Here is a 26,284-nt window from a genome sequence, read left to right on the forward strand (position 1 = left end):
TTCGGCTACGTGGTACTGAATGAAATCTCGAAAGGCATGTTCAGGCCGGCATGTCGGCGTCGGACATTAAGTCACGAAGAAAAGAACTAGTTCAGACTTATCTGGTATTTTCTAACAAAACCGTCTGCAGCACCAACCCATACGGCCATATATACTGCTAGGACATGATGTACTAGAACTGTTCAGAACACACACACAGAAGAGAACACAACAACAAACCATAGAACGTAGAAAATCGCCTTTATCTTCTTCCGACGGCGACAACAGAACTGCAGATCCAACCTTCATCTTGTTTCTTCTTAACAACTTCGTTTACGATGCAGGGACGAGTTTTGTCTACACTAAGATGATCTGTAAATAGTAAATGCATATGTTTAAGTTAATTTTAAATAGACTAGCAAATTTGTGAATACTTAACGAAGTAAAGTGATATACAGCTGGCGTTTGCTCTAGTTTTCTGAAGAAAATGTGTTCATTACCTTTTCTTGGTTTTTTTATTCCGTACAATCCAGAACGCAACACTTTTTGAAGGCATTTACAGCGGACATGTTTATTGTTGCTTTCATAACACGGATTTTGAGCACGACGAAAATGCAATCTTTTATCTTCCTTTCTTCTCGTACGCGAACACTTAATGTACTAGAGTGCACTAGTGAATAGGAAAAGCCGTTCTGCATCATCTTCGTATGAAGGATGTAATAAAAACTAAAAGATGTTGTTGAGTAGTGAACGTAGATTCATTGAAGCTACATTATCCTTTCCATTTTTTCTTTATCAAGAAACTAGGTCAGCTTGGTTCCAAATAATTCGAAATTCCTATCATTATTTTGCACGTATTTTCTGTCTACTTTAGCGAAGAGTAATTGTTTTGAATATTCACCCTTAATTCTTGATTCATCTCAATCCACTATGGATGTCGTCTACCTTTTTTCATAATACCGTCATACTTCGTCGACGCGATTTTACGATAATATGTCTTCAAATAAAATAAATGCTAAAATCGATCTAACTCAAGTAGCGAGCTCGTCTCTGTCGCTTAGACTATAGTCTAAGTGTACTATTCTTGTAGTACGCACACACCATGCCACGATAGAACCCATACTTTCCATCGTTATATAGCATGGAGAGCATGGTAAATGTCTAACGGAGTGAAGCGCCTTTCCGGAACATTCCACGAGTATCGGTGCAGATTCTCACTTGGGATGCGCTCGCCGGGCGCCAGTAAATGATTGTTAGGATTTTTTCTCAGCTGCAGTCAGCAGCGGCGGTGGAGGTCCGGGTACCGATCCGGTCCCGGGTGCTGCGCACGCCATCGCTGCCGTCGCTCATAACTTCCGCAGATCCAGCACGAACACGCTGCCGTCACTGGCACTGGCGCCAACCTTGCTGCCGCGCGAGTTCCAACAAACCTCGAAAATGCCACCCGTTCCCTTGTAGCTGTGCACAAGCTGGCCGCTCTGAGTGCTCCAGATGTGGACGCACTTGTCGAAGCTACCCGAGGCAAGAAATTTGCCGTCCGGGCTGAACGCAACCGAGTACACCGGTTCCGTGTGTTTCGTGAGCGTGTGGATGCAAACGCCCCGCTCTACGTCCCACAAGCGAACGGTAGAATCGAAGGACGCACTCGCCAATATGAGGTTCATGTTGGGATTCTGCGTGCCCGTACCCGTGGGTGACCATTTAATAGTGTAGATCTCTTTTGAATGAGCCTGGAGGGATGGAAAGATATGTAAATTATACGTGTTGGAATTAGAGGTGTGACAATGAAAATTCAGTTCATGGGAAAATATTAATGAACCGGTTCACAAGATTAGAACGCTTTGATTCTTTTGTTAAATTGAATCAAAAAATAATGAACGTTTAAAAAAATAGAAAAAACTTTCAACATCGGCAAATTTATATGTAAATCAAGAAGCGGTCGATTTTAAACTGCGCAATGCGTTCTAGCGTCATATGACATTTTGCCAATATTGATCTGCTGTTCAGGTGATCAGAGCTACCGAATAATCTGTAGTTCTACCGATTTATAGGTACTGCTTTTCTTAAATGCACGAAATAACCGAGATCACGTTTACGTTCGTTGTGATGAACGACTCAGTTCATTCACGTTCACTTAAAAGATTCGAAATGCCCATCTCTAGTTGGAGTGTATAGCTATAAGAAATAGTTCACCTGTAGATCGTGCACACAGGTGTCCTGCTTCATCGACCAAATCTTCAATGTCATATCGTCCGAGCAGGAGGCTAGTAGTTGTCCCTGAGGATCCCATTTGATGGCGTTCACCTCATTCTGGAAAATGCATAACAAAATGGTGATGATACACTCCAGCGTGAAATTGTGTCCGTAATTACCGTGTGTCCTTGGAACGATTTGATCGGCTTGTCCACACCAAGCTTGCACACGTGAATGCACTGATCCGTGCTACAACTGGCAAAGGACTGATTCGATTGCCAATCTACATCCAGCGCTGGCGCCGAATGGAAACTGAACTGCTGCGTACACTGACCAGTAGCCGCATCCCAGATGATGGTCGTTTTGTCCACACCCGCCGAGAGGATGTAGTTACCCCGTTTGTTCCACTTAAGTGCAAAAATCGGTCCTTTATGCTGACCAAGCGTACTGGCTAGCAGACCATCGGTGCGCCAAATGCGGGCATATCCATCGTACGAGCCCGTCGCCAGCAGTGTACCGTCGCAGTTCCAATCGAGTGACGTAACGTCCTTATTACTCGGCACCTCCGTGCCACCCTTCTGGATGCAATGGCGCAGTACGAGCTGGTTCGGATTGGCGGGATTGTCCGACATGTCCCAAATTCGTGCCGTACTGTCCCCGGATCCACTGGCCAGCAGGTCCGTGCTGGGGTTCCAGGCGCAAATGAACACCTCACTCTCGTGACCTCGCAGAACCGTAGCCTTCGAGGCGGGTATTTCGATGCTTTGGTCCACTTCCATCGTTTCTACTGGTGCCGGCGTGGTAGCAGCAGTGGTCGTCGTAGTCGGTGGTGGAGGGGCCGGTTCCTCGGTCGTACCATTCGTCTCGGGTGGTTCCGTTTTCGTGGCCTGCTTTTGTTGATTTTGCATATTCTGCCGATTGGCGACCACTTCCGGCATCACCGCATCGATGAGGCTTAAGCTTTCGCCCAACCGTTGCTCGGTACCGTCCTCCCCTATACTGATTTCGGCTTCCGTGTACTGCAACCCTTTCTGCAGAATGCTAAGCAGTGCTGCCGGTGGCACCAGCGCTCCATTAATGTTGCTTTGTGAAATGTGCGATTCGATTCCGAACGTGTACGCGGAATGAGAAAACCCTACAATGGTACATGGGAAAGGAAAAGTAGCGTCATACACGTAAGGACAAATCTGTTGTTTGTACACAGTATACACCTACCAGACTCTTGCAAATAGCGGTAAACCAGGAAGTTTACCTCATCACTCGAGAAACTCATCTTGCGTGCGATGGGCTCTGCTCACGATGAATAGTTAAATCCACCTGTATGCGAATGCTTTTAGGTCTGTATATTAAGCAAATACTATTGTTAAGCGATTTGGTGGCGTATTCACAGTAATAAATTACAATATTCTACAGTGGAATGCGATTTGTTTTTACGTACAAGAGTTGTTTTTCGTTTTCTTTTCCCGCATTGACAGATGACCCAAGCTATCTTGGCGTCTAGCAGAGACACCAACCCCGCCAGGAAATGCAAGAAAATGATACGAATTGTTTAGAAAACTTTCAAATTTCTATGAAATAAATTTAAACAAAAGTTTTTGAGTCATTTATTTTAACATAAACATGAAGCATCTTATCATATTGCCAAAGGAGATTTGGGCACAAATTATGTTGCTTTTCCGACTTGTTTGATTGTACAACGCATTGCAGTAGTTTCTTGCAAAGCTGTCAAGATAAATGTGTAGGGATGGGCATTCCGAACAGGTTGACATTTTTAAATCTAGCGTATTTGCAGTTCAAAAATTGAATGCTCACTCACACTACATTCAGGACACAAAAGTACATGTTTAGAAACTATATAATCTGTAATACAGTACTAAATTATCGAAATACATGATTAATAAATACACTTTCTATCTTGCTTGAAAGATGGCGGTTCAAATTTTCTTGTTGAACTGTCAAATGCCATGAGTGCGGGGACCTAGCGGAACCAGTCCCGTAAACTTCCTCTTTTGTGATTTGTCGTGAAACTGTGCAGTGTTCTCTCCCGAGCTAAGGTCATTTTTTGACGACTTGCACGGTTTTATTGAAAAGAACCTCCCTGAAAAATGGCTCTTAACAAAGCTGAACTAGCCTGTGTTTACTCGGCACTGATTCTGGTCGACGATGATGTTGCCGTGACGGTAAGTAGGCGAATTTTTCTCGGGGGCTTGATCCCATATCAACCCGGCGGTATGTGTGTGTTCGTGATGTGGTTAAAATGCATGAGAGCGTTGTTTGAACTTTGCTGATGTATGTTAAACGGCATGCTGAGTAATGAAATTTATTAAATAGTTTAACAACATGTCCTGTTGAGACATAACGCGTCAAGCACTTTGGTGTAACCTTCACTGCCACATAGCACACTGCCGCTGGCTGCATGTTTTTTAGGTTATGGTTTCGGGTATACTATATGTTTACATCGCGTTATTTATTATTTAACGATTTTTCTCATCCTTTCCCGCTTTTAGGACGAGAAGATCGCAACCATCCTGAAGGCCGCCAACGTTGACATCGAGCCTTACTGGCCTGGTCTGTTCGCAAAGGCCCTGGAAGGCATTGATGTCAAGAGCCTGATCACGAGCATCGGCTCTGGTGTCGGATCCGGTGGTGGTGCCCCAGCTGCTGCCGCTGGTGGTGCTGGTGCTGCCCCGGCTGCCGCCGAAAAGAAGGAGGAGAAGAAGGAAGAAGAACCAGAGGAATCCGATGATGACATGGGATTCGGTAAGTGAAAACACGCATCCTGTCTCATGGAACTATGTTCTGACCCCTCGTCATCGTTTCTTACTTTTCTTTCCTTTAGGTCTCTTCGGTTAGATCTTTCTCGCCGTGCTGGAATGTACAATTCAAAAGAGAGTTTATCTCTTTTTGCTGTACCGGTATTTGTACAACTATTCTGTACACATATGAATAAAACATTGATATAAATACCTAAGTTTGTGAACTTCACCATTCCGCTAGTTGACTAAAGTGTATTCGAAAACTATTTGTGGTTCGTGCTGTAAGTATTACGTCGGATGCAGCTTTCGGCAGTGCGGCGATCTCAACAGTCTCAGCACGTAATACGGTCGCCGCACGAGGCGTGAACTCAAAAAGATTACGCTAGATTTGTATGGGATAGCGTAAACTTTCCGTCAAAAGATTATAGGGTTGTGTGGCTAAAACTCAGTTTACGCCAAAGTCTACGCTTCGTGTGATGTCCGATAACACATGTTTTGCCATGTGCTCCTACTTCGACTGTAAGCATATATTTTGAATGTCAATTTAAACGGATGGAATTATATTACAAGACCAACTTTATTATTTCTAAATATCCGCTACATGCTCCAAACAACGTTCCCGAAAGTATTCGTGTCGCTTTCTGTTTTCGTTTTTGGATGCTGCAAAATACTTCGAAAGCTTCTCACTGCCATACGACGCTTTCTCGGCATCCTTGGCGTCTGTCTCATCCTCGAATTCCATATCATACGCCTTCTTCTCCAGCGCATTCCCCGCAGTGGACCAGCTAAACCGTACCAATCGTGGAAATCCAAACACCAGATCAATTTCGCCCAAAAACTTTTTCGTAGTCGGGTCGCCCGGATACCCGCTTCCGAAAGAGATCACTTCTTCGTTCGGTCGTTCACGAAATTTCCACACCTTCAGGGCGTGATCGCGCGTCACCTTCGCCGCAATACTTGCCGCCGATACGATTGGGTACGTGCTATCGGCTTTCTTAGCGACTGTAATTTTGAACTTAGGAAAGATGCCTTTCAGCTTGGCTTGATACTTTTCCGGTGGTCCCACCGTATCCACGTACACCTCCGCAATGTTAACGCCCGCGTCAATGGCCGAGTTGATCAACCCGATAGCAGAGTCCATTGACACTTCGTTGAGCGAATGCTTCGTTCTTCTAAGCATGCACATCGAGATCACATTGGGCGATATGGCCTCGACGGCCCATCCGAGGGCTTCCTTCGCAAAGTCCTTGCGGTTCATTTCATCGAATATTTGATCACGTTTTTCCTCGGTCAGTTGCTTCGAGTCGGCAAATCCAAGCTGTTTAAGAATGTCTTTTTTTGATAGCGGACAGAAAGCGATTCCGTATACCATAGGGCCTGTAGTAGAAACATAGAAAGTTATTCAATTCAGGAAAAACTTACAGATTCCTTTGCTCCATACCGAGCACTGGTCCACGGCCGGCTTCATCGACACCGAGCATACATGGCTCATCCTTGCACAGCTGTGGGATGTCGGAAACGTATACGAAGTTTTTAGCGTTATCCTGTTCCAAAATGTACGGTCCCAACGTTTCCAGGTTCTCTATTCTCGGCTGCTTCACATCCGAATGACTTTCAGGCTCTTGCTTCACTTTTTTGTCCATTTTTGGGCTTGCAAGAAGGATTGTGTCCAGAACAACAAATAAAAACTGATGACTTGCCGCGCAAAGCTTGTGAACAATCGTACGACAGTGTTGCCAACACTATTAATGAGAATGTTTGGGGCAATTTATCTGACCGTTCAAATAGGCATATTGCGACATCATCAACCTTGTTGTTTTTTGTTTAAAAACATAAAAAATAAGTCAACATGTGTTCAAACACATCGTTTATTTACAATAAAAAATGATGATAAAATTTCCAATATTAGAATCTATAGGTAATCTGGCAGCACTGTATTTGTTGTGACAAATAAATTCATTGACAACAGATCAACACACCTTTGACGTTCGTCTGTATATGTGGAACAAATATTTCTGCGGTTCTCTTTCCATTCTGTTTTGGATTACGTGTGGAAAATCGAATCTTTTGCAAGAATAACTTTCCACTAAGCCAACCACAAGTGCGTTTTTCCTCGTGTGCTAGCTATTTCCAATCTTGAAACATGGCTGATTGGGATGAAATCAAACGCTTGGCTGCTGATTTCCAGAAGGCACAGCTTTCCACAGGACTTCAAAGGTAAACTACCCATCCGGATGTTTGATGTGGCACTAGTTTGTAACAATCCGTTCTTCTCCTCTTTCTTCCTCCTTTCTTGGCAGATTATCGGAGAGAAATTGCATCGAAATTGTGAGATTGTTGATTGAAAAAGGGCTCATCGACGTAATCTACACGAACGATGGCAAGGAGTACCTCACGCAAGATCACCTCAAGCAGGAGGTGAAAGATGAACTGTACGTGCGTGGCGGTCGGGTGAACTTAATCGAGCTGGCCAGGGTGCTGAATGTCGACTTCGGAAAGATTGAGTACACAGCCAAGCGGCTGGTCGAGAAGGATCCTAATTTGCATCTCCTGCTTGGCCAGCTCATTGAGACGTCCTACTTGCAGCGAGTGGCATCGGAAATCAACCAGAAACTGGTGCAGTACGGTGAAATCCACATTGGACAGCTCACTACCACATACGATCTACCGACCGATTTCATTCTGAACAAAATCGTGCTGGCCAATCTGCAGAAGGTCATCTTTGCCAAGCAGGATCCAACGAATGCGCACATCTTTTTCACACAATCGTACATCGCACGGAACAAAGCGAAAATCCGTGGAGCGTTGGCAGCGATTACGAAACCCACTCCGATTTCCGTCATTCTGAATTTGACGGATGTGCCGGCACGCATACTGTACATGTCGCTGAATGAAATGTCTTCGCTCGGCACGGTTACGGTACAATCGCCGGCCGGTCAGTACATACCACACGTGTACCAGCGCATGCAAGCGCAGTGGGTGAAAGATTATTTCAAGCAGAATGGCCACATCATGTACGAGACCGTTACAAAGCTGGGTGTTTCGGACGTGCGTTCGTTTGTGCAGGCGCAGCTGCCAGATGAGAAGCTGGTACAGTTGAAGAATTGCATTATCGGTAATCGGCTAATCGATCAGGTGAAAGACTCGATGGATATGTGCGTAACGAGTAACTCGTACCTGGACATTTCAACCATACTGCCGTCGTCTTTAAGCGACGATAACATTGAAGAGATCCTTACGCACATCTTAACACCGACAATACGCAAACAAACGTACGTCTTCGGGACGGTCGTTCTGACAGTGAACTTCATGGACGAGTGCGTTAAAGGTTGTCTAGAGATTGTGAACGAGCATGCGAAGCGTGCGGTTGAAAGTGGTAGTTATCAAAAGTACATGGCAGAGAAGTCGATGAAGCATCAAGAGGTGGATCACGGTGTAATGGATGAGGAAAAGGCTGACAAGCGAGAGGAGCGACGCAAGAAGGCATCTACTGGGAAGGGTGGTGGCGGTGCCCAGGGTCGCGAGACGAAGACAAAATCAACGAAAAAGCATGCCCGAGGAACCCGGGGCAATGTGTCGGATTCGGACGACGGCGGAGAGATACAGACGAATGCGAGCAGCAAGAAGGGTGGAAAGGAGCCATACATTGAGCTTATCACAGCCAAGGAGATCGCCAAGGTGGTGGAAAAGACGCTCGAGCCTGAAGGACTGGAGATGTTGGCAAAGGACGTGGCAAATTACTACTTCCCGTATGTGTTAACGATTGTCACATTCGATGATGAACTTTCAACTAATCTCTCTTTTGTAATAGAATTTTAAGCAAACAGGCACTGGTCAAAGCGCACGAGCTGTACGAGCAATCACTCCAGAAGAGCAATCAAAACCGTCGTCAAACTCATGCCAGCATTCAGGAGAAGCTCAACACACTATACAACGACATTCGGCTGTACGAGAAGGGATTGAAACTATTCCCAGCCGACGTGCAGGGACAGCTGCTCAAGTATCTGCTGAAAACGTTCGGCACGGATGCATGCAATGAGCTGTGCCTGTATGTGGCGTCCGAGTGTAATCTAAACACCAACTTTAACGCACCACTCACTACTGAACAGCGGACCAAGATTGCGAACGACAGTGGGCCAGAATATCGATCCCACCTACAGACGCTCTGCAAAGCGCTGTCCGCCAGTGAAACGGTGGAAGATTTTCTCGACAAAACGGAAAAGACGATGCAGGCGTGCAGCATGATGCTGAAAAAGATCGACAAGAAAAAGGATAGGTACGTACACGGAGGAGGGTGCTAGTGGCGGAAACCGCCCGTCGTCGATTAGGTTCAATTAAGTAGACAACGAATTTTAATTTGTGCCACTCACCGACCCCACGGATGTTTCGATACATCATCGATAGCAGCAGTAGTGATGCTGCTGTTTCCAAAGCGTTCGGGATGACTTATGTTGCTAAATTGAACATTAATTAAGTTAAATTAGTCGTGCTGCGATGTGTGCTCCCCGTTCTAGTGGAACTATCTTGGGCAGAGTTTAAGGAATGCTTCAATTTTTATCGGTGCGTTACAATTTCAGAAACCTAATTCTCTGCCACAAGCATGGTCTGCTGGAGCAGCTGACCAACTGTACCGATCCGGCCCTGGTACTTCATCTTGCCGTACTGATTATCTTTACTATCTCAACGCAAACCATGCTGCACGCTTCCGGTCGGCACGTGTCCGCTATTTTAAGCTTCCTGCAGACGGTGCTGAGCAATGACGACTCAAAAGTATTCAACAAATACCATGGTATGTAGGATGTACTTTATGAATGTTAAAGTGCTGTAATACTAACGAATATTTCCTTATTAAGATCTGGTACTGAAGTTACTAAGTACGGAAAGCTCCACCACGGAAGAAGCTAAGGCAAATGCGGAAGATATTACAAAGCAGCTGGGTGAACTGACGCCTGTTGTGAAGAACATTGCTGGCAACTTTAAGAAAGCTGGCGTAACTCCAGTAGAGTAAAGAAGGAGAGAGGTCGTTCGATCGGTTGTTAGGTCCTTAGTGCATTAAATCGGGTGGGATCTTACTTGTGTGCTGGAAGTATGGTTAATATTCTTTATTTTTTAATTCGCGTCAATAAAACCCGAGCTTGTTAATTGTTTCTAATCAATACATTGACACAATTGAAGCATTATGTATTCTGTAGTCACTACTAGTTAAGCAGGCATAATGTACCATCGCCTGGAATGTCCGCAGTTCATACTGAACGAACAAAAGTATCATGATTGATCATTTCTATCATTTCTAAATAATTACATTGGGCCACACTCATTTCAGCGTTATAAAGTGTTGACCTACCAACCACGTGCATTTGTCTTCTCCAAAAGTGTTCAATTCTAATCTCGTCAATCTAACAGTGATGAAAAACAGCGTCCCTCAATCTCTCGGCAGTTTTATTGCACCTTCCACCATCAAGTGTTCCAACTCGTGTCAAAGTGTTTTGCCGACGCCACCACCGCCCGCTAGCATACGATCTATGCTTTTGTGAGCAAATTAGCGCGTACGAATTGATTCACAAGTGGTCGCGTACTATTATGTCGCTAAATGGTGGTTCAATAGACCTAGAGCCAGAGGGATGGAAAGAGAAGAAGCCTAGAAAGCGCCCCGAAACCCAGAGCGAAATTGACGTCAAATGCGACGGACTAGTCGTATCCGTGTGTCGTTTGGAGAGATTACTTTTCGGTTCGGAAATAGTAGCGCACTGCGCCGTAACGGGTTCTGTGTCTTTCGGTTTGTTAGTGAGAGTGTGTATGTGTGCGGGCGGGACTAGTTCTTAGAAGTGTGAAAACCCAATTGAGGCACTCTAGCGACATATTCACCCCCCCCCCCATACCCCGTGTGTGTGTTCACGTGGAATGCGCTGCTTTTATGCAGCAAAGGCCTCCGGTCGCTTCAGCCCCGCATTAGGACCGGCTGATTCAATCGGAAGCGAATGTTACATCAGTTTTCTGTTAGTTGCACATCAACGTTAGGGGTCAAATGTGAAACCTCCTTGTTCACGGTATCGCGAAAGCCGGGTTCGTTTGTGTCAGTAGGGCGTGCTGAGGTATCATTAAATTTCGCGTTTTTTTCATCGAGTTCTAGTTGACGGTGACGAGTTTTCACTGCGATGGCTAAATGTTGTTTGTCCCGCTCTTGGAACGGTTGCTAAGGAAATCAAATGGTCGAAGGGACCGTACCCAATGGTCGGTGTGTGTGTAGTGTGCGTTGGTAGCGTAGTTTGAACAGCAGTGTGTTGAATGTCAAGCAGATGGTGGCAGCAGGCCGTGCAGTTCTATCTTATCGGCCCCGACACGTGGACAGCGCGTCCCGTGCACTCGATCGGTCCAAGGAACGAAACACGCACCAAACTCTAATGAATTTCCGCCCCGAAATGCGACAAGCTGACCCAACGCCGGGTGTTCACTGGACGTTTCGCTAGAGATAAGATTATCGCGCGATAAGATTAACAACGATCGTGGTTTGGCGTAGGAATTCCCGGTCGGTCTTTAATGAAGGTGTGTAATGATTATCAAATACTTTCGCAAAGGGCCGATATTCGTCGCTCTTTTAGGTGTGATAAAACGCTGTCCACGTGGCTCCCGAACGGTGATGGACGTTATCGTATGTGATGTTTCATTCTATACCGGGTTTCTCACGTACTGGTGCGTTTACAGGGTGAGCAACACTAGTTCTTCATTCGGTTGATTTTCACGGTCACTGGCACATCAGCGCCATCGTACGCGTACGGCAAGGGGACCCCACTACACGTGATTCTGGACATAAAAATAGAAGCTTCCCGGTTTTGCGCAACCAAGAGACACGCCAACGCATCGATATCCGACTGTGGCTGTGTGTATGAATGAGTAGTGTGGCATTTGTATAAGTGAACAGTTTTTCATAGGCTTCTTCTCTGTAACCAATCAATTCGGAAAAGTTGACGCCACCCGCCCTCCCAAAATATAGGGGAACCGCGTGAAAGTGTTTCTTGTGTACGTGACCAACCCGATCGATAATAATAGCACGCGAGTAGTGTTGAATGAAACCTCCCATACATACATGCACAGGTTGTCTTTCAGTGTGAATCAAACCGTACGCTGAGGGTGTGGAACCGTCGGCAGAAGCGGCGGCCGCTTGCATAATATCCGAACCATCCCCCTGACGAGGAGAGAGGGGCTCGTTTTGAAAGACGATAAGAACGATGGTGTGATATAGTACGTGAAGTTGTGCACAAGAGCGCCCCCCCCCTCCTTCATGCAGTGTGTAAGTGTGTGAGAACGTAAACAAAACGGAATGACGTTACCCTTTTTCCGCGAAACGTGGTCGAAACGACCCGGTGCACACGGAAAACAGATTCAAATCGGTGACGTGCATAGTTTAACGGTAACTGATTCAGGTTGCTTCAATGCCGTGCCCTGCTAGATAATGGGTACAATTTGGTAATTTCCCCTAAACTAAACCTCTAAAATATCGATTTAAACCATACGTTGATTGATCCAAGTAGGCAGATAGAATGTTCTCGCGCTACTTACTACTAACTCCACATGCAGTATCGTTCACGTTGAAAGTTTCCGTGGTGCGCAAGCGGGGCGCAAGATATCTTGCGTGATGGAGATTATTGGTATGAGTTAAATGTTGCGCTTGCGGTTTACAAAATGATTTATACGTCACGATAAGCGTCTGTTAGGGCAAGTAAGCAGATCTTAGACGGTTTGCGTCTCACGTTCAAGGTCGAAAAAAAAAACGATAGCCTCGGGGAAGAAATGTGTCGCATGTTAGAAAAAACGTAGTATGTCAGAATGAAGCTCAAACAAATAAGTGCTTATTCATTGTCGGAATTGAAATATTTCACTATTGCAAATATATGTGCCAAGGGAAGTCCTGTGGTAAAGTCGTCTTGTACCGACTAAGATGCCCGTCATGGTTTCAAGCCTCATATGAACCATCCCTGGCAAGGTCTGATTATCCGGCTGCGTGATACTAACTAAGTCTCGAAAGCCTTTACAGGCCGTGTTGGTCGTTACGCCAAATAGAAAAAGAAGAAGATTTATATATGTGCCGAAGAAACATGATTAGTTTCACTTTTTGACTCCCTCACTTCCTCAACACCGGTGGTTTAAAAATACATTAGGTGACCGCGATGTGTTTTACTGGAGTGATTTTTAATTGGAAGTTCGTTAACTGGGATGATTCTCAGTTAAAAACTACATAAATGTCAAAACATGAAATATTCGGATTCTTACGAAGAGAAATTCATAGTAAATGTGCATTTTTTAACAAATTTTTCCTCTCAGTTAGCGGTCACCTACTGTATTTGTATTCAATACACCTCTGCCGGGACTTGGAACGGTATGACGGATAACCAAAACATAAACAAAACGAATATAAGAAACATGACCTCGGCAAAACATGGCCTGCAAAGGGCGTCGTTCGGACGAGTTTGCTGTTACTCAAGTGTTGGTTTGCACTGTGAGAAAAAAAAGATAAATAAAAGATGCATGGGAAGGTGTGTACGCTTGCGTTTATCAGACTAGAACAAATTTAACTCAATGTACAGAATGCCCCCCTCCCCCCCTGTGACCAATTCTATGCGTTTAACGCACTCTTTCTTTTTTGCAATAGATTTGGTCAGGAATAGAAGTAGAATTTGAAGCACTCTGCAGAAGATTTAGTTCTGCTTAGGGGTGAGTTTCGTATGATCAGTTTTGAGAAGAAGTTATCTAGTATTTTTGTAAAAAATAACTCTTTTAAATGTTTGTTATATGTTTTGTTTAGTTGGTACGGGTTTAGATTTACTTCACAAATATCAAGATACTCGATCATTTGAATTTTTTCGGTACACTCCTTACACTTATCATTTGCTTACCGGTGGTGGAACTCACTCCCAACCCCACTGGACAACTGTTGCGTTAGCACTGCATTCGTACGATGGGTTACGTTCTACGCCCACCATGCTAATTTCCTTCGGCAAGACGAACGCACCCGACCGACCGCGTGTGCGTTCCTGTTTGCGCATGTGTACAGCGCTGTAGTAACTCAACCAAGCATAAGCGCTCACACACATACCCGAGTGAACTCACAATCGCTCCTCTCCCCATTCCCTCTGCGGCTATACTAGACGGTCATTCGAGTGACCGAGATGTCACGACACCGCGTACGCGCACATCGCTATTGGCATGCGAGCGACCGAGCTGAGATTCTACTTTCTTCTACTTCTATTTAAAGCTGCTGCCGGGACATGCTCCGATCGCATAACGGCACCGTCGCTTCATTTGCGCTCTGGTCGTCGTCGTTGCGGTTAACAGCGGAGGACCATCTGCTGCTGCTTCCTTCGCAACCCAACTCCTATCGCTTTTTGCGTGTCGAGAAACGGCGACGTGACGGGAACGATCGAAATCGGAACTGATTGTGGTGATAATGTCCCAAAGGTCCCATCGCAGGACGGTTCCATCCGTCGTCCCAGTGTCGTCAAGTGCGTGATCGCAGGAAGTGCAGTGAGAGTGATTGTGATAACCGTGGCTGTTGTCAGGTCAAGTGTCCCGATCTTGATCTGCCACGGACAGTTGATTACGATCAAGGCGATTGTGACCGATCGATAGTTGTGGAAAACAGACTCGTTAAAGGCACAGTGAACCTTGTTCTCCCCGCACAATGACCGAGAACTCGAGAATCGTCAAAGATAGTGTAACGCCCGTGATCGTGAAAGGAGCAGTAGCGGCCACGAATGGGCATCACGCGCAGCTGAACGGTGGTCACGCCGCCCTCGGGAAGGATGGCAAGAAGGTGATCGTACCGTTGCTGGAGGCCGATGCTCACGCAGTGCACGAACCGCCAGACGGTGGTACTCGGGCCTGGCTGGTGATGATTGGTGCATTCCTCTGCAACGGTGTCCTGTTCGGTGTGATCAACACGTACAGCGTAGTGTACCTGAGCCTTCAGAAGCAGCTACAGGCGGTCGGAGACAATGAAGCATCCAGCAAAGCAGGTAAGTGTAGCTGGCCAAAGAGTTCTGGACCACGTGGTCAGTGCAATGGAGGCGGATGGTAATTCATGTGTAGCCACGTTATTCGTTACCACGGCATCGGTTTGAGAACTTCAAGTTATGAAGGAAAAGCTACCGCCAATACCGATGGTTTGTTTATAAAATGACGCATTGGTTAAATGTGTGCGGTTTGTGCGGCTGGTAAGGGACCGTGCCTGTAACGCACATAGCGTAGCGAAAATAACCACTTGTCGTCTGTGTGTTTGGCGCGCCGTGATGGCGTGATCGTACCAGTTGGAAAGTTGGCAAGGGCAAGGTTAGTAGGGGAAAGGGGATGGGGGAATTTCGCGTACAATTCACTGTTTTTTGTTTTGTTTTGTTTCGCTTTGAAAGGTGAACCGTTGCTGATGCAATGATTTCAACGACTTGCCGAATCTGCTTCCGTTGCGTATTCTTTGCGTCTGATTAACGTTAACTAATTTGTGGGACGTGTTTTTGTGCCTCTGAGCGACTGTTTATGGACCAATGACATGACCTGTGTGTGTCTGTCATGCATTCCGGCAGTGTCTAGGCAGTTTGGGTATGGGCTTGAAACCCAAATAAACTAAAACTTCGCTTCAGACAGATTGGTTGCTGCCTTTGTGTCGTTTGTGCTGATGATAAGACGGCAGTTGGCGCGTGCAATGGTTTGAGGTTCTTCTGAGGAGGTAAACTGCTGATTATTCCATCATTACACAATGGGTCTTGGGGCGATAGGGACAGGCCTGTCTCGAACGGAACCAACCCGAGACGACGGGTAGGTCGTTGTAACACTTTCATAAATACTGGACCAGTTGAACGACCGAAACGGCGGGGTAAGTTTCGGCTGGGAAAAATGACCTCCCGTTTAGTGCAGTTACTAGGGATGATTTGTTTGAATTGAACCGTCTTAATCACCAGCCACGGATGGATTGAGTGAGAGATTATCTTTACGGACACTCAGTTTGCACACCGGCTCACCAGGGGCCAGTTCACTATTTTATGGCACCTTTTGCAACAGGTATTAAAGCGCAAGCCTTTGCAAAAGCTTGTTCCCCGGCGGCTCTCCCACCTCTCAGCTCATCCAAGCGGGAGAAATATTGCTGTTGGTGCGCAAAATTTTATGCAAATATAATTCGCGTCAAATTAAAACAAATATGCGCGCACACACACTTACACACGCAACAACACTCACCTGGTAGGCACATCTCCCTAAAGGGGAAGAGAGACTTTGAGCCAGGTACGGTGTAAACAACTATTTTTTGTGCTGTCGCCTACTTCACGCGCACTCCAGATGTGATTGTGTGTTGCCAAGGAGGAGGACACATCCTGCACTTACTGTTGGTTACATTACGAATATTGCACCGGTTGGTCTCTCCGTCCGATTGTTATCTCATACAAACGAGACCTGTAGAATGTGTAGTAGATACGAGATTATCGCTCGAGTGGTCTGGTGGAAGGCACACGCGGCCACTTTGAATACTGTTGACGTCCAGCTACAGGGGGAAGATTAACAATTTGGAAGCTTTGGCTAGACGACCGCGTCAAGGGCTTCGAAGGGCGGTGACGATGTTGATGTTGGCTTGATTGACAGTGATCGATCATCATTGTTGATTTTGTAGTCAATTTTCATTCGGCCATTTAAAGAGCGACTAGGTGAGTGCGAAATTTGACCCCCACAAAACAATGCACTTAACGAGACACGGATCTAGACTAGGGATATGCGCTTTTTTCGACTAGATAAGAGAGTGTAAGAGTAAGAAGCATCGTTCAGGCGTACAAAAATCCGATCCTACCTTCATCTCCAACCCGGCGATTACCTGTTTGTCACAGCGCATAATAAATACTGCGTACACCAAGAATGTGTGAAGAGAGCGAGCCCCCAAAAAATAATTCTTAGCGTTGCGCATCATAACGCGCAACCGGGAACACGACACGGCAAAGCAAACAAAATCAATGTTTCAACAAGAAGAAAGACATCTACTTCTCGCCTACGGTGAGTCCATTTCCGCTGTCCACCGAGTGCAGACAAGCAAACAGACAAGAAATACCCTTGCAAACCGATAATAAAAATAGATTCCTCTCGATTTTGCGTCTCACGTTGGGGTCGTTGGGCTAACCCAGGGAATAGGTAGAGACGAGAGAGACGGGGAGTATGTACGAGAAAGCATGTTACGAGCACTTCAATCACAAACGGTTGTGTACTCTCCATGGTTGACAAATTTTCGCACAATTTTACCATTTTTCTACAATGATCTTGAAAGCACAAAAAAAGGTTGACGCAGTTTTTAATGGTTGCCATAAGGTGCCATAATGTTGTGTACGCAAATTCGTTCCATTTGTGGTGAAAATAACAAGCAAAAGAAAAGCTAGGAATTTCTTGACAAGTGTCAATCATGGTACGATTGGGACTTGCTGCTGTCGACGTCATCATTCACCATTGACGTTTGTTAATCGTGTGTGTCTAAAGTATTTGTGTACTTCGAAACAAATGAATTACAAAAAGTGAGCTCTATAGAGTTTTGAACTTATGATGCCTTGATTGATACACTCAAGGCGGATGTATTTGACTTTCAACTTTTTCCAACTTTCAACAACAACTTTTCATGCCATCTGCCTAAACTCCATACCTATTAGCACGCTTCTACGTCTCATACCGTTTAATAACGCAACCTTCACCCCTTGTATTGATGTTGTGCAACAAATAAAGAATGAGAAAGAAAAAAACAAACAACCAAACCCATCTCTCTTTTCACTTCTTCATTTCGATTGATCAGATGAGAGTATCCTCATCGCCCTGTACGTGCGACAGTTCAATTGAAAGATTATTCGATTGATCGATTTTTCCTTCTGACTTAGCGTATGCGCTTCGATGATGGTATCATGCCTGATGGCATACCCGAGTCGCTTTGACAATTGTCTAAATTTGGTTCCTCTAATTTTCATTAACAGGTCATAATATTTTGAAACATCGAAGCTGTTTAGTTCCGTTTGATTACATTCGTGCGCGCCGGAATAAACATCGCTGCAAAAAAGCAGGAAAAAAATCGCATCACCGAGCCAGCTGCCGGTTACAAAAACATGGAAACCCCACAATATAGTCTGCAACAAAAAAAAAAGAATAATAAAGCGATTTTCAGATTGTTTTTAAAGAAAACACCCCTTAAATGGCAATGGAAATGTCACTGCGCCTACCCTTCGTTATCGCGACCTAAGCACGCACCGCGTGCTGCGCCCTTTACGTATAACAACTTTTGCTAAGCGATTGCAAAACAACCTCTTGCAACCTTGTGCAGAAAGCAAAAAAAAAAACCGCGCTGGCAAACGTTTAACCACCACGCAGTCCGGTATTTGTTTTGAGCCGGTTGTCCTAAACATGTTTGATCTTTTAAATAATTCATTGCGTGGAACAACGGATACTGCCACAGTCACTGTATTGCGTATTTAGTCACGTGGTATAAACAATTTACATCACCAGCTGCACTTCCTACATGCCAGCAAGGTGTCTGGTAGTTCTAGGTTGGAATGTGGTTGGCAGAGTGGGACGCTGCAATGGGCGTTCTGTTGGTATCAGTTCAGTTGATGATTGAGCGGGATGTTGAATGGGTGGTTCTGGTTTGAAATAGGAAAAGCAACACAATGTTTCCCAAAATGTTGTATGATAAGGAGGAAGAATACCTATCGCTCCGAAACATTACGCCGTTAGGTGTATCCAATTAAATTCCACTTCCTAAAATAGTGTTCCAACTTTATCTTAGCCATTTAAGCAATATTTCAACAATTGTGCAAGACGCGTGGCATGTAGTTGTAGTTCGCAGCTGCCAATGCGAATGGCTTTTTAAACGTGGCAAGAAAATCTTGTAATCACTTCCGTTTCGTTACGCCGTTTTGAACCTGGGACAGTGTCCTACCGGCTTCATCATACATTGTTTTGTCCATCGACCACCATGGCCACAAAGTGCATGGGGTTGTACCATATTTATAGCTCACCGTTGATGCACTGTCCGCCCGTTTTGTTTACCTGTTTGCATGCGGCCAAACAGTTTCAATATGTATTTCCACTCTAGTTATATGGCTTCTAGAGTCGAAAGTGTTGGAGTTGGAGTAACAACATCCAAAAACCACAACAGCACATTGGCTATATGCGCTATCTGGTGTGAGCTCACTGCTAGATGAAGCCACTCTTGGACAGAATAATCATTTGCTGCAAGAATACATATTACATAGCTCATTTTACACCTTTTCTCCCACCAGTGACCCGACCCGAATGGTTAAATCAACCGATACTGGCGTCCCGGTCGGTACTGGTGGTGCGGATTATGTTTCATTTCCGTCTGGTCGTATGGAAAACGGTGGAAATGTCACTAATTCGTACAAAGTGACGAGCCCTACGGGCCATACTATGGTTGGAACTAAGAGACACACGCGCAAGAAGAATCCGTACATTTGTCGTTGTGCTCTGTCGGTCGGTTCCTGAACGTTAAATCCAATTACAATATCAATAAATCATAACATAATTTCTTCATTCCGCATTCTGTGAGTTGGAGATGCTTCAACGAACTTGTTATGCACACGATGCTTAAGGCATATCCTTTTGGTTTGATCAGAAGTTGAGGAAATTTGGTCTCAGCGGCAAAAGAAAATCATTCCCAAAAGTTGATGACCCACTGCTACGTGGCAGCGATTTGTTTGAAGTAAAAATGCTTCAAATTAACGAAACTTAACGAAAGCGTACTTGTTCGATGTCAGCGATCTTAGTGGTTCAGTGGAACGTACAACAAAGGAGGAAGTGAGCCATGATAATGATACAGAACTAGGCGCTGGAGCGGTGAATCGCATGGTTGTTGTTATTGTTATTGAGAGCAATTAAGTTAATATGCCGCGGAGTGTGGGTTCTAGGTTCAAAGCGTACCGAAAGTTGTTTGAGCTGCAGTGTGTGCGTTGTTTGGACAAACATGATCTCTTCTCCTCTTTCTATAGAAGCGTTTGCTGCTCGATTATGTTGATTTGGCTTCATTTCTTCACGGGTGCAGCAAACAGACCCAATTGGGGTTATGGTGGAAGGCTCCAGGAAAGCTTACGGATCTGGTTTATTTATTTGTTTGTACCATGTTTTATTATTGATTTACACACTAATTCCTTTCCTCGTTTCCAGCACTCGTCGGTTCGTTGACGATCGGCACGACCTTTCTGCTCTCCCCCGTATCTGGTATCCTGACGGACAAGATTGGGCTGCGGCGAACAACCTTCATTGGTGGGCTGCTAACATGCAGCGGTATGTTCCTGTCGTCCTTCTTCACGGATAACGTTACCGCACTGTATTTCACGTACGGTATCATGTTTGGGCTGGGAGCGGCACTGGCCTATACTCCATCCCTCGCTATTCTCGGTCACTATTTCAAGCGCTACCTAGGGCTGGTGAATGGTATCGTAACGGCAGGCTCGAGCGTGTTCACCGCCATCATGCCCATCTGTCTCGACTATCTGGTCGAACATACCGGGCTGAAAACGTCCTTCCGCATACTGGCCGTCATCTCGAGCTTTGTGATATTCTGTGCAATGCTATACAAACCACTACAACCTCCGCCACCACCGCCGAAGGTAAAACCGGGCCGCTCGGCCGTCAACACGTTCCTCCGTTCGTTCATCAACTTTGACAACTGGAAGAAGAAGCGATATATCATCTGGGCGGTTTCGATCCCTATCGCACTGTTCGGGTACTTTGTGCCGTACGTCCATATGGGAAAGTTTGTGCAGGACAATTTCCCGGGGAAGGGCGAAAATCTGCCTGTAATGTGCATTGGCATCACGTCCGGATTGGGACGACTGCTGTTCGGATTCATTGCTGATATGCCACGCGTAAACAGAGTGCTGCTGCAGCAAATGTCGTTCGTGCTGATCGGTACGCTGACGATGTGTTTACCGGCGACCGGTTCGTTCCCGCTGCTGCTGGCCATTGCCCTGGCGATGGGTCTGTTCGATGGGTGCTTCATCTCACTGCTAGGACCGATCGCGTACGATATCTGTGGACCGCGCGGCGCAACACAAGCGATCGGATTTCTGCTCGGGATGTGCTCACTGCCCCTGACGCTTGGACCGCCAGTTGCGGGCATGCTGTATGATCAGACCGGTTCGTACAAACTGCCCTTCATTCTGGCCGGTATTCCACCGCTGTTCGGTGCTAGCACCATGTTCCTTATACGCTGCGTCAAGGATGAGGCCTCAAAGCAGCAAACAATGACGACGGAACCGAAGCTGGAACCGCTGGCACACACTGCCTGGGACTGCGGTAAGAAACGAAATGTGTGAATGTGGAATGTGTGAGAGAAATAGCAAAACATTATAATCTAACCTTCCTCTCTAACCCTCTCCTCCAGAAAACCCAACGGATGGTAAACCGATAAATGGACAGCTACATCACGAGCGCCGGGCAACGTTGGCCAGTTCAGGTATTAATGCAAAATCTCCACTACTCACTCACGCTTCTGTGTCGTCCCTGATACTGGAAGCCTACATTGCGGATAATCCGGTGTTTCGACTGTATGCCGAACGCAAGTACTGCTACGGTATCCTCTGACCGCCGCACTTCCGTAGCTCGGCTACCAGTGATTGCAATATGCTTCGTGTGCTAACATCCCTAATCGCAAACCAGTGGTAGCGCTTTCGTCTCTATTCGCTTGCTTGTTAATCTTAAGCTTTTAGTTCGTATTTGCTTTTTCCTCCCGTGCTGTGTTCATCAATCTGTCCAATTGGGTTTTAGCGATAGTGAGATGGCGGTAAACTGTCCCTGGTAATAATTGGTGGTTAAATAGTTTTTGCTGAACCTTTTGTCGCTGTTGATTAGGGTGCGCTATCGTTTCCGGGCAGGATCGAGAACATTTTTCGCCTGCTTCCAGAGCCTACATTCCGCACGGTGCGTCTACTGCGCATTGTTAAGGCAGCCGATCAGGGTTTTGTGCGAACGGCTCAGTATTATGTATGATCTTTTGAGCATGGGGTAAAAGGGTACGGAAGCCTGATTACTTCACGCGGCTGCAGGCGTTGAGCCGCACGTTGCAGGCAGAACCCCGACGCCTCCGTCCGCGCGCGTAGTGTAGATAGCGGGATTGCGGTCAGCGCGATTAACCATTTTGGGGCGGCACAGCGCAGCATCGAAGATGCATCTGTGTACCGAGTATAAACAGACTGGTGTAAACAGAGTGCTATCTTACAACAAGGCTCCCGAGAACCTTGCCTAACATAATCCACACTGTGTAGTGCTTTATCTGTTCACTGTTTTCCGCTTTGTAGCTCCGCTTGTTTTTTGTTTAATTTCGTTATTTGCGTTTTTTGTTGTATTGTTTTGCTCCGTATTTGCTGTCGTATTTTGTCTTTTTACATTATTCCGGTTACGTATTGCCGTTGTTGTTGTTGATCTTTTGTAAATATTCCCCACAAAATGATAAGCACCATTTTAATTGCCTCACTTTTTTGGATGAATTTTATTCCAGAATCACTCACAGCGGAAAAAAATGAATCGGGTTAGGCTGAGTGTGTGTGTGTGTGTATGTGTGTGTGTGTGTGTGTGTGTGTGTGTGTGTGTGTATGCGCTGATTGCGATCAGGCCACCAGCCTTAGGTCCGTTCCAGATAGTCCGCTGGTGGAGCGGGGCTTAACTAGCTCGCAAACCATGGTTTTGCAGGATGTTTTGTAAAGAAGCAATTCTAGGTCGCGCGCAATACCACGTAAGATCGAAAGACGGGTTTGTTACTTCACACCATATGTAGGAAGTGTCAGAGTGGATTAAAAAACATCGTGCATCGTTCATTTTTGTGTAGATAGTTAGATACAGTGACTAGATACAGAAATATCACAAAAATATAAAAGAAAAAGTTTACCTGCGCACGCCCTTACATGCAGCCAAAATGTGTGGAACGGTCACGGCATAGTCGGATGATGTTCGCATGCAGCATTTCGTGAAGAATATATACGGTCCAGGTACATATATAGAAAAATAGAGAGATAGACACAGAGATAGCGAGCAAGAAGGAGAGGGAGAGAGAGAGAGAGAGAGAGAGAGAAACAGAGAGATAGGAAGAGAATATGAGCGAGAGAGAGACATACAGAGTGAGAAAGAGAGAGTTAGAGAAAAAAAAGAGAAAGAGAAATGGAGAGAGAGAGAGAGGAGAGAGAGAGGGAGAGAGAGAGAGAGAGAGAGAGAGAGAGAGAGAGAGAGAGAGAGGAAGAGTGAGAGAGGGAGTGTGAGAGAGAGAGGGAGTGAGAGAGAGAGAGAGACAGAGAGAGATTGAGAGAGAGAGTTACGCTTTTGTACAATATTTATGTTTTAGTAAATAGAATGTTATTCTTTAACAGGGGAAACGAGATTCTTTGTTTTTAGGATAGAGGAGTTTAATCAAACTGAATGCAGCATGCGCAGCGTTAGTGGAAAGGAAATTAAATCGAATCTTAAGCTACTGTAGTACAGAGTAATTTTGTTGGGCATATTGTTGTATCACTTATCCGAAACATAACAAGGGCTATTTTAAATTACAACAAAAAAAAAATACAACACGTGGATTTTTCCTCAAACTGCTAACGGTTCGTCGAATCAATTAAACTGGTTAGTTTCACTGTTGTTGCAATAGATGACGCTACTGTCTATGGTTTGTGTCTAAGGTGGCTGTCGCTGAGATTGTTTGAAATAATTTTTATCATTATTGTATCATCTCGCGTATTTCCGTAGTAAATTTTAGATTACAAGTTTTTTTTAAGTAAATTTTAAAAATTGATAAGAAATAATTCTTTAGAACTCTTTCTTGAATTTCTTTCTTTCGTTTCGCTATTAAAGCTATGTAGAGAAAGGGTTTAATGTTAAATAAAAAAATTATAATTCATTTGCTAGGCAGAACATGTGTAAGAACAATTACAAATCACAATCGAGAATCAGTTCGAAAATGTTTTCTAAACGCAACCAGCTACCACAACTAATAACAACTGACAACAGAGCCGTACCGTAAAATTACTCAAAACCGCAACACAGTTTCTGGTAGAAAGCTGCAGGACTCAGACCAGAAAAGGAAATAAATCGACAAAACGACAAATAAAATTACCTCCTTCATGCAAGTAACCCGACAATGATCGCAATCAATCATCGGTTTTGTGGTCTTTTATTTTTAATGGGTTTTTCCTTTCTCAATTTTGTGAGACTTCTTCTTCTCATCGATAGTTTTCTCCCCGCTAACTCCCAGCCGAACCTAGCGAAAGGGGTTGAAAACAATGAACCATGCTTTGTAAATTTTCTTTTCTACGCTCTAGTTGAAGTCTTCCTCCTCCTTCTTCAGTCACGTGGCTGATGTTAGGGTACGTTTCTCTTTACGCTTCCTTGTTCCTCGAGTTTGTTCTATTTACTGTTTCGTTTCATTATTCATTTCAACCATTTTATCGCCTGTTCTTTCTGCAATTGTCCTCGGCGGACTAACAAAAGTTCAATGCAAGGTAGACTAAGTATCCTGTATTACTCCAGCCTCAGTATGTACTGCTGCTGCAGCGAAGTGTGTGTCTGTATAGTTGTTTGATTGTTTGTTGTGTGTTATGTTATGTCAGGTGCAAATTGTGTTTGTTGTTTCTCTCTTTGTATTATTTATTCCTCCGTTGTACACACATTGTGGTAGTTTGTTGCATTTTGTGGTATCATTTTTTCATTTATTTTATTTCGTTTAATGTAAAGGTTTTTGTTATTAATTTGCTACGATAGTATACTATGGATTAAATGGAATTTTCTCCCCACCGTCCGATAAATATGCAGTTTAGTGTTGTCGTGTGCGACAATTTGTCAAACTTTTTGCCTCTTGTTTTTGTATGCATTCATAATAGATGTTTATGTTATATATATATGGTATGGATTTCTTACTATACCTAAAAAAATATTTACCTCTGAGCCAGTTTCTTGTCATGTTATCATGCGTGCGCGGTTTGTGTGGATCCGCGTCGATTAATTAGGGGAAGCAGTTTATACGATGAAATACGCCAAACGTGCATTGGCCTCTCCTACATAGATACGACCTTGTTGTGTAATGGAGCCTCAATTTTGTGTAGTACATGTATATGTGCTTAGTAAATTTCGTATGAATGTAGACCTCAAATATAGGAATATTTTAATGCATTAAATTCTCTTCATCATCATCAGTATCATCATTTAGCTGTGCCTTTCACAATTTCTTTTTTAATCGTGGTAGTAATGTATACGAGTTCACAACGAGCAATACATGGATGTCTTCTGCAATGGTAGCCATTCAACGTCTAGAAAAGTGAGTAGTAGTAAGAAGAGCAATACAGTAATTAACCGCCTCGTTTGTTGAAAACTGTTTGTTCTGCATAGTGGTACTGACGAAACGAAATGTCCACCGAACGTAACGGCAGCTATTCGAAAGACACGCAAATGCTTAATGTGTGAGCCTAAGCCTGACTTCCAAACCTACCAATGTACCTCTCCATTTTATCCTAAAACAACAGTGCGGTGCAACTTAGACAAAGCGGTGAAAGGTAAGATGGAATTGCTACTCATGTCGTGTCATCCGTTTTGCGGTAGATGCCCTGGAGCAGCGGGTTCTATCAAAAGCAGCGCTGTGTGATGTGCCTCATCAATGGTGGAAAAGGGGTTTTCTTTGATTCTTGCTTTTGTATCGTTAGAAATGATTAGTTGCGTTACAATGATTGGTAAGTACAATAATAATTAACACATATGGTACATTGATTTTTGTAGTATCCGGTATTTCGTGAGCCTTGGGACATGTTGTGTATGTTTTTTTTTGTGTGCGTCCAGGACGGGTCCTTTCTCTCAAAATGCGCATGTATCCGTATCGGGGATGTAATGCTTTAGGCGGCCGCTTGAATGATGCCTCCCTGCTGATGCGACTGAGCGCCACATGATGCATCGCCCGGCTTGCAACCGACGACAGCTGCTGGAGAAGGTGCTTGCATCACGCTACGCTTTTTCTTCGACACCATAAAGCGCTTCTGCGGCATGTATGCTAAAAGAAAACAAGTAATTAGAGGAAATTTGCTTTGATTTTGGCGGACACAAAAATATAGTGGAGGAAAACGACAAAATGTATGCAAAACGCAGAACAAAACCATGCGATATAATCAATTAACTCGTGGTTACGATTAAAACGATCGGTTTGAGTAACAAAACATCAAAAAAGCGCCTCTAAAAAGCTATAAATCCCAGCGCGGTTCACCTATTCGTGACGTTAAGATAACTGATTTAATTAACAACATTGAAAAGTGTATTCTTGGGAGTTTATAGACGCAACAAAATGTTCAAAAGATATCTCAAATCTGGTACTTTAT

The 26,284-nt window shown here is 44.7% G+C and overlaps 6 protein-coding genes across 8 annotated transcripts in view; 3 read left to right on the forward strand and 3 right to left on the reverse strand.

The window, feature by feature from the left end:
• Nucleotides 1-871: 871 nt before the first annotated feature.
• Nucleotides 872-3,657, reverse strand: LOC121596902 (F-box-like/WD repeat-containing protein TBL1X). Its single transcript, XM_041922274.1, has 4 exons — nucleotides 3,388-3,657; nucleotides 2,352-3,307; nucleotides 2,173-2,289; nucleotides 872-1,709 (listed from the first exon to the last, which is right to left on the reverse strand). Exons 1-4 carry the CDS (start codon nucleotides 3,443-3,445, stop codon nucleotides 1,326-1,328), a joined length of 1,515 nt encoding a protein of 504 aa, XP_041778208.1. The 5' UTR covers nucleotides 3,446-3,657; the 3' UTR covers nucleotides 872-1,325.
• Nucleotides 3,658-4,158: 501 nt separating this feature from the next.
• On the forward strand, nucleotides 4,159-5,143 carry LOC121596906 (60S acidic ribosomal protein P1). Its single transcript, XM_041922295.1, has 3 exons — nucleotides 4,159-4,352; nucleotides 4,680-4,932; nucleotides 5,012-5,143. The coding sequence occupies exons 1-3, from the start codon at nucleotides 4,278-4,280 to the stop codon at nucleotides 5,023-5,025; spliced, it is 342 nt and encodes a 113-aa protein (XP_041778229.1). The 5' UTR covers nucleotides 4,159-4,277; the 3' UTR covers nucleotides 5,026-5,143.
• A 343-nt stretch (nucleotides 5,144-5,486) lies between these two features.
• On the reverse strand, nucleotides 5,487-13,881 carry LOC121596905 (ribonuclease H2 subunit A). Its single transcript, XM_041922294.1, has 3 exons — nucleotides 13,820-13,881; nucleotides 6,370-6,737; nucleotides 5,487-6,305 (listed from the first exon to the last, which is right to left on the reverse strand). The coding sequence occupies exons 2-3, from the start codon at nucleotides 6,569-6,571 to the stop codon at nucleotides 5,515-5,517; spliced, it is 993 nt and encodes a 330-aa protein (XP_041778228.1). The 5' UTR covers nucleotides 6,572-6,737; nucleotides 13,820-13,881; the 3' UTR covers nucleotides 5,487-5,514.
• LOC121596899 (E3 UFM1-protein ligase 1 homolog) lies at nucleotides 6,885-10,084 on the forward strand. The gene is made up of 5 exons (XM_041922265.1): nucleotides 6,885-7,145; nucleotides 7,229-8,677; nucleotides 8,740-9,204; nucleotides 9,506-9,717; nucleotides 9,782-10,084. The coding sequence occupies exons 1-5, from the start codon at nucleotides 7,072-7,074 to the stop codon at nucleotides 9,934-9,936; spliced, it is 2,355 nt and encodes a 784-aa protein (XP_041778199.1). The 5' UTR covers nucleotides 6,885-7,071; the 3' UTR covers nucleotides 9,937-10,084.
• A 723-nt stretch (nucleotides 13,882-14,604) lies between the features above and the next one.
• On the forward strand, nucleotides 14,605-22,818 carry LOC121596901 (monocarboxylate transporter 10). Its single transcript, XM_041922273.1, has 4 exons — nucleotides 14,605-14,938; nucleotides 20,109-21,242; nucleotides 21,331-21,402; nucleotides 22,444-22,818. The coding sequence occupies exons 1-4, from the start codon at nucleotides 14,605-14,607 to the stop codon at nucleotides 22,476-22,478; spliced, it is 1,575 nt and encodes a 524-aa protein (XP_041778207.1). The 3' UTR covers nucleotides 22,479-22,818.
• A 416-nt stretch (nucleotides 22,819-23,234) lies between these two features.
• The window catches only part of LOC121597164, a 30,698-nt gene continuing 27,648 nt past the window's right edge, over nucleotides 23,235-26,284 (reverse strand). For all 3 annotated transcript variants that reach the window (XM_041922741.1, XM_041922740.1, XM_041922742.1), the window contains one exon: nucleotides 23,235-25,962. In XM_041922741.1, coding sequence (XP_041778675.1) covers nucleotides 25,808-25,962 — 155 coding nt within the window. In that variant the 3' untranslated portion in view covers nucleotides 23,235-25,807. The remainder of the gene's footprint in view (nucleotides 25,963-26,284) is intronic.

The sequence above is a fragment of the Anopheles merus genome, chromosome 3R, assembly GCF_017562075.2.
Source record: "Anopheles merus strain MAF chromosome 3R, AmerM5.1, whole genome shotgun sequence".
Classification (NCBI taxonomy): domain Eukaryota; kingdom Metazoa; phylum Arthropoda; class Insecta; order Diptera; family Culicidae; genus Anopheles; species Anopheles merus.

Bases quoted from the DNA above. Each gene is read 5' to 3' on its own strand.
- LOC121596901 (XM_041922273.1), top strand. From the start codon at position 14,605: ATGACCGAGAACTCGAGAATCGTCAAAGATAGTGTAACGCCCGTGATC. The intron at 14,939-20,108 runs GTAAGTGTAGCT...CCTCGTTTCCAG, and splicing joins TGAAGCATCCAGCAAAGCAG to CACTCGTCGGTTCGTTGACG. The intron at 21,243-21,330 runs GTAAGAAACGAA...CCTCTCCTCCAG, and splicing joins ACACACTGCCTGGGACTGCG to AAAACCCAACGGATGGTAAA.
- LOC121596899 (XM_041922265.1), top strand. From the start codon at position 7,072: ATGGCTGATTGGGATGAAATCAAACGCTTGGCTGCTGATTTCCAGAAG. The intron at 7,146-7,228 runs GTAAACTACCCA...CTTTCTTGGCAG, and splicing joins CTTTCCACAGGACTTCAAAG to ATTATCGGAGAGAAATTGCA. The intron at 9,205-9,505 runs GTACGTACACGG...TTACAATTTCAG, and splicing joins ATCGACAAGAAAAAGGATAG to AAACCTAATTCTCTGCCACA.
- LOC121596906 (XM_041922295.1), top strand. From the start codon at position 4,278: ATGGCTCTTAACAAAGCTGAACTAGCCTGTGTTTACTCGGCACTGATT. The intron at 4,353-4,679 runs GTAAGTAGGCGA...TCCCGCTTTTAG, and splicing joins ACGATGATGTTGCCGTGACG to GACGAGAAGATCGCAACCAT.
- LOC121596905 (XM_041922294.1), bottom strand. From the start codon at position 6,571: ATGGACAAAAAAGTGAAGCAAGAGCCTGAAAGTCATTCGGATGTGAAG. The intron at 6,306-6,369 runs GTATGGAGCAAA...TTTCTACTACAG, and splicing joins CGGCCGTGGACCAGTGCTCG to GCCCTATGGTATACGGAATC.
- LOC121596902 (XM_041922274.1), bottom strand. From the start codon at position 3,445: ATGAGTTTCTCGAGTGATGAGGTAAACTTCCTGGTTTACCGCTATTTG. The intron at 3,308-3,387 runs GTAGGTGTATAC...GTACCATTGTAG, and splicing joins CCGCTATTTGCAAGAGTCTG to GGTTTTCTCATTCCGCGTAC. The intron at 1,710-2,172 runs GTGAACTATTTC...CCATCCCTCCAG, and splicing joins CCTGTGTGCACGATCTACAG to GCTCATTCAAAAGAGATCTA.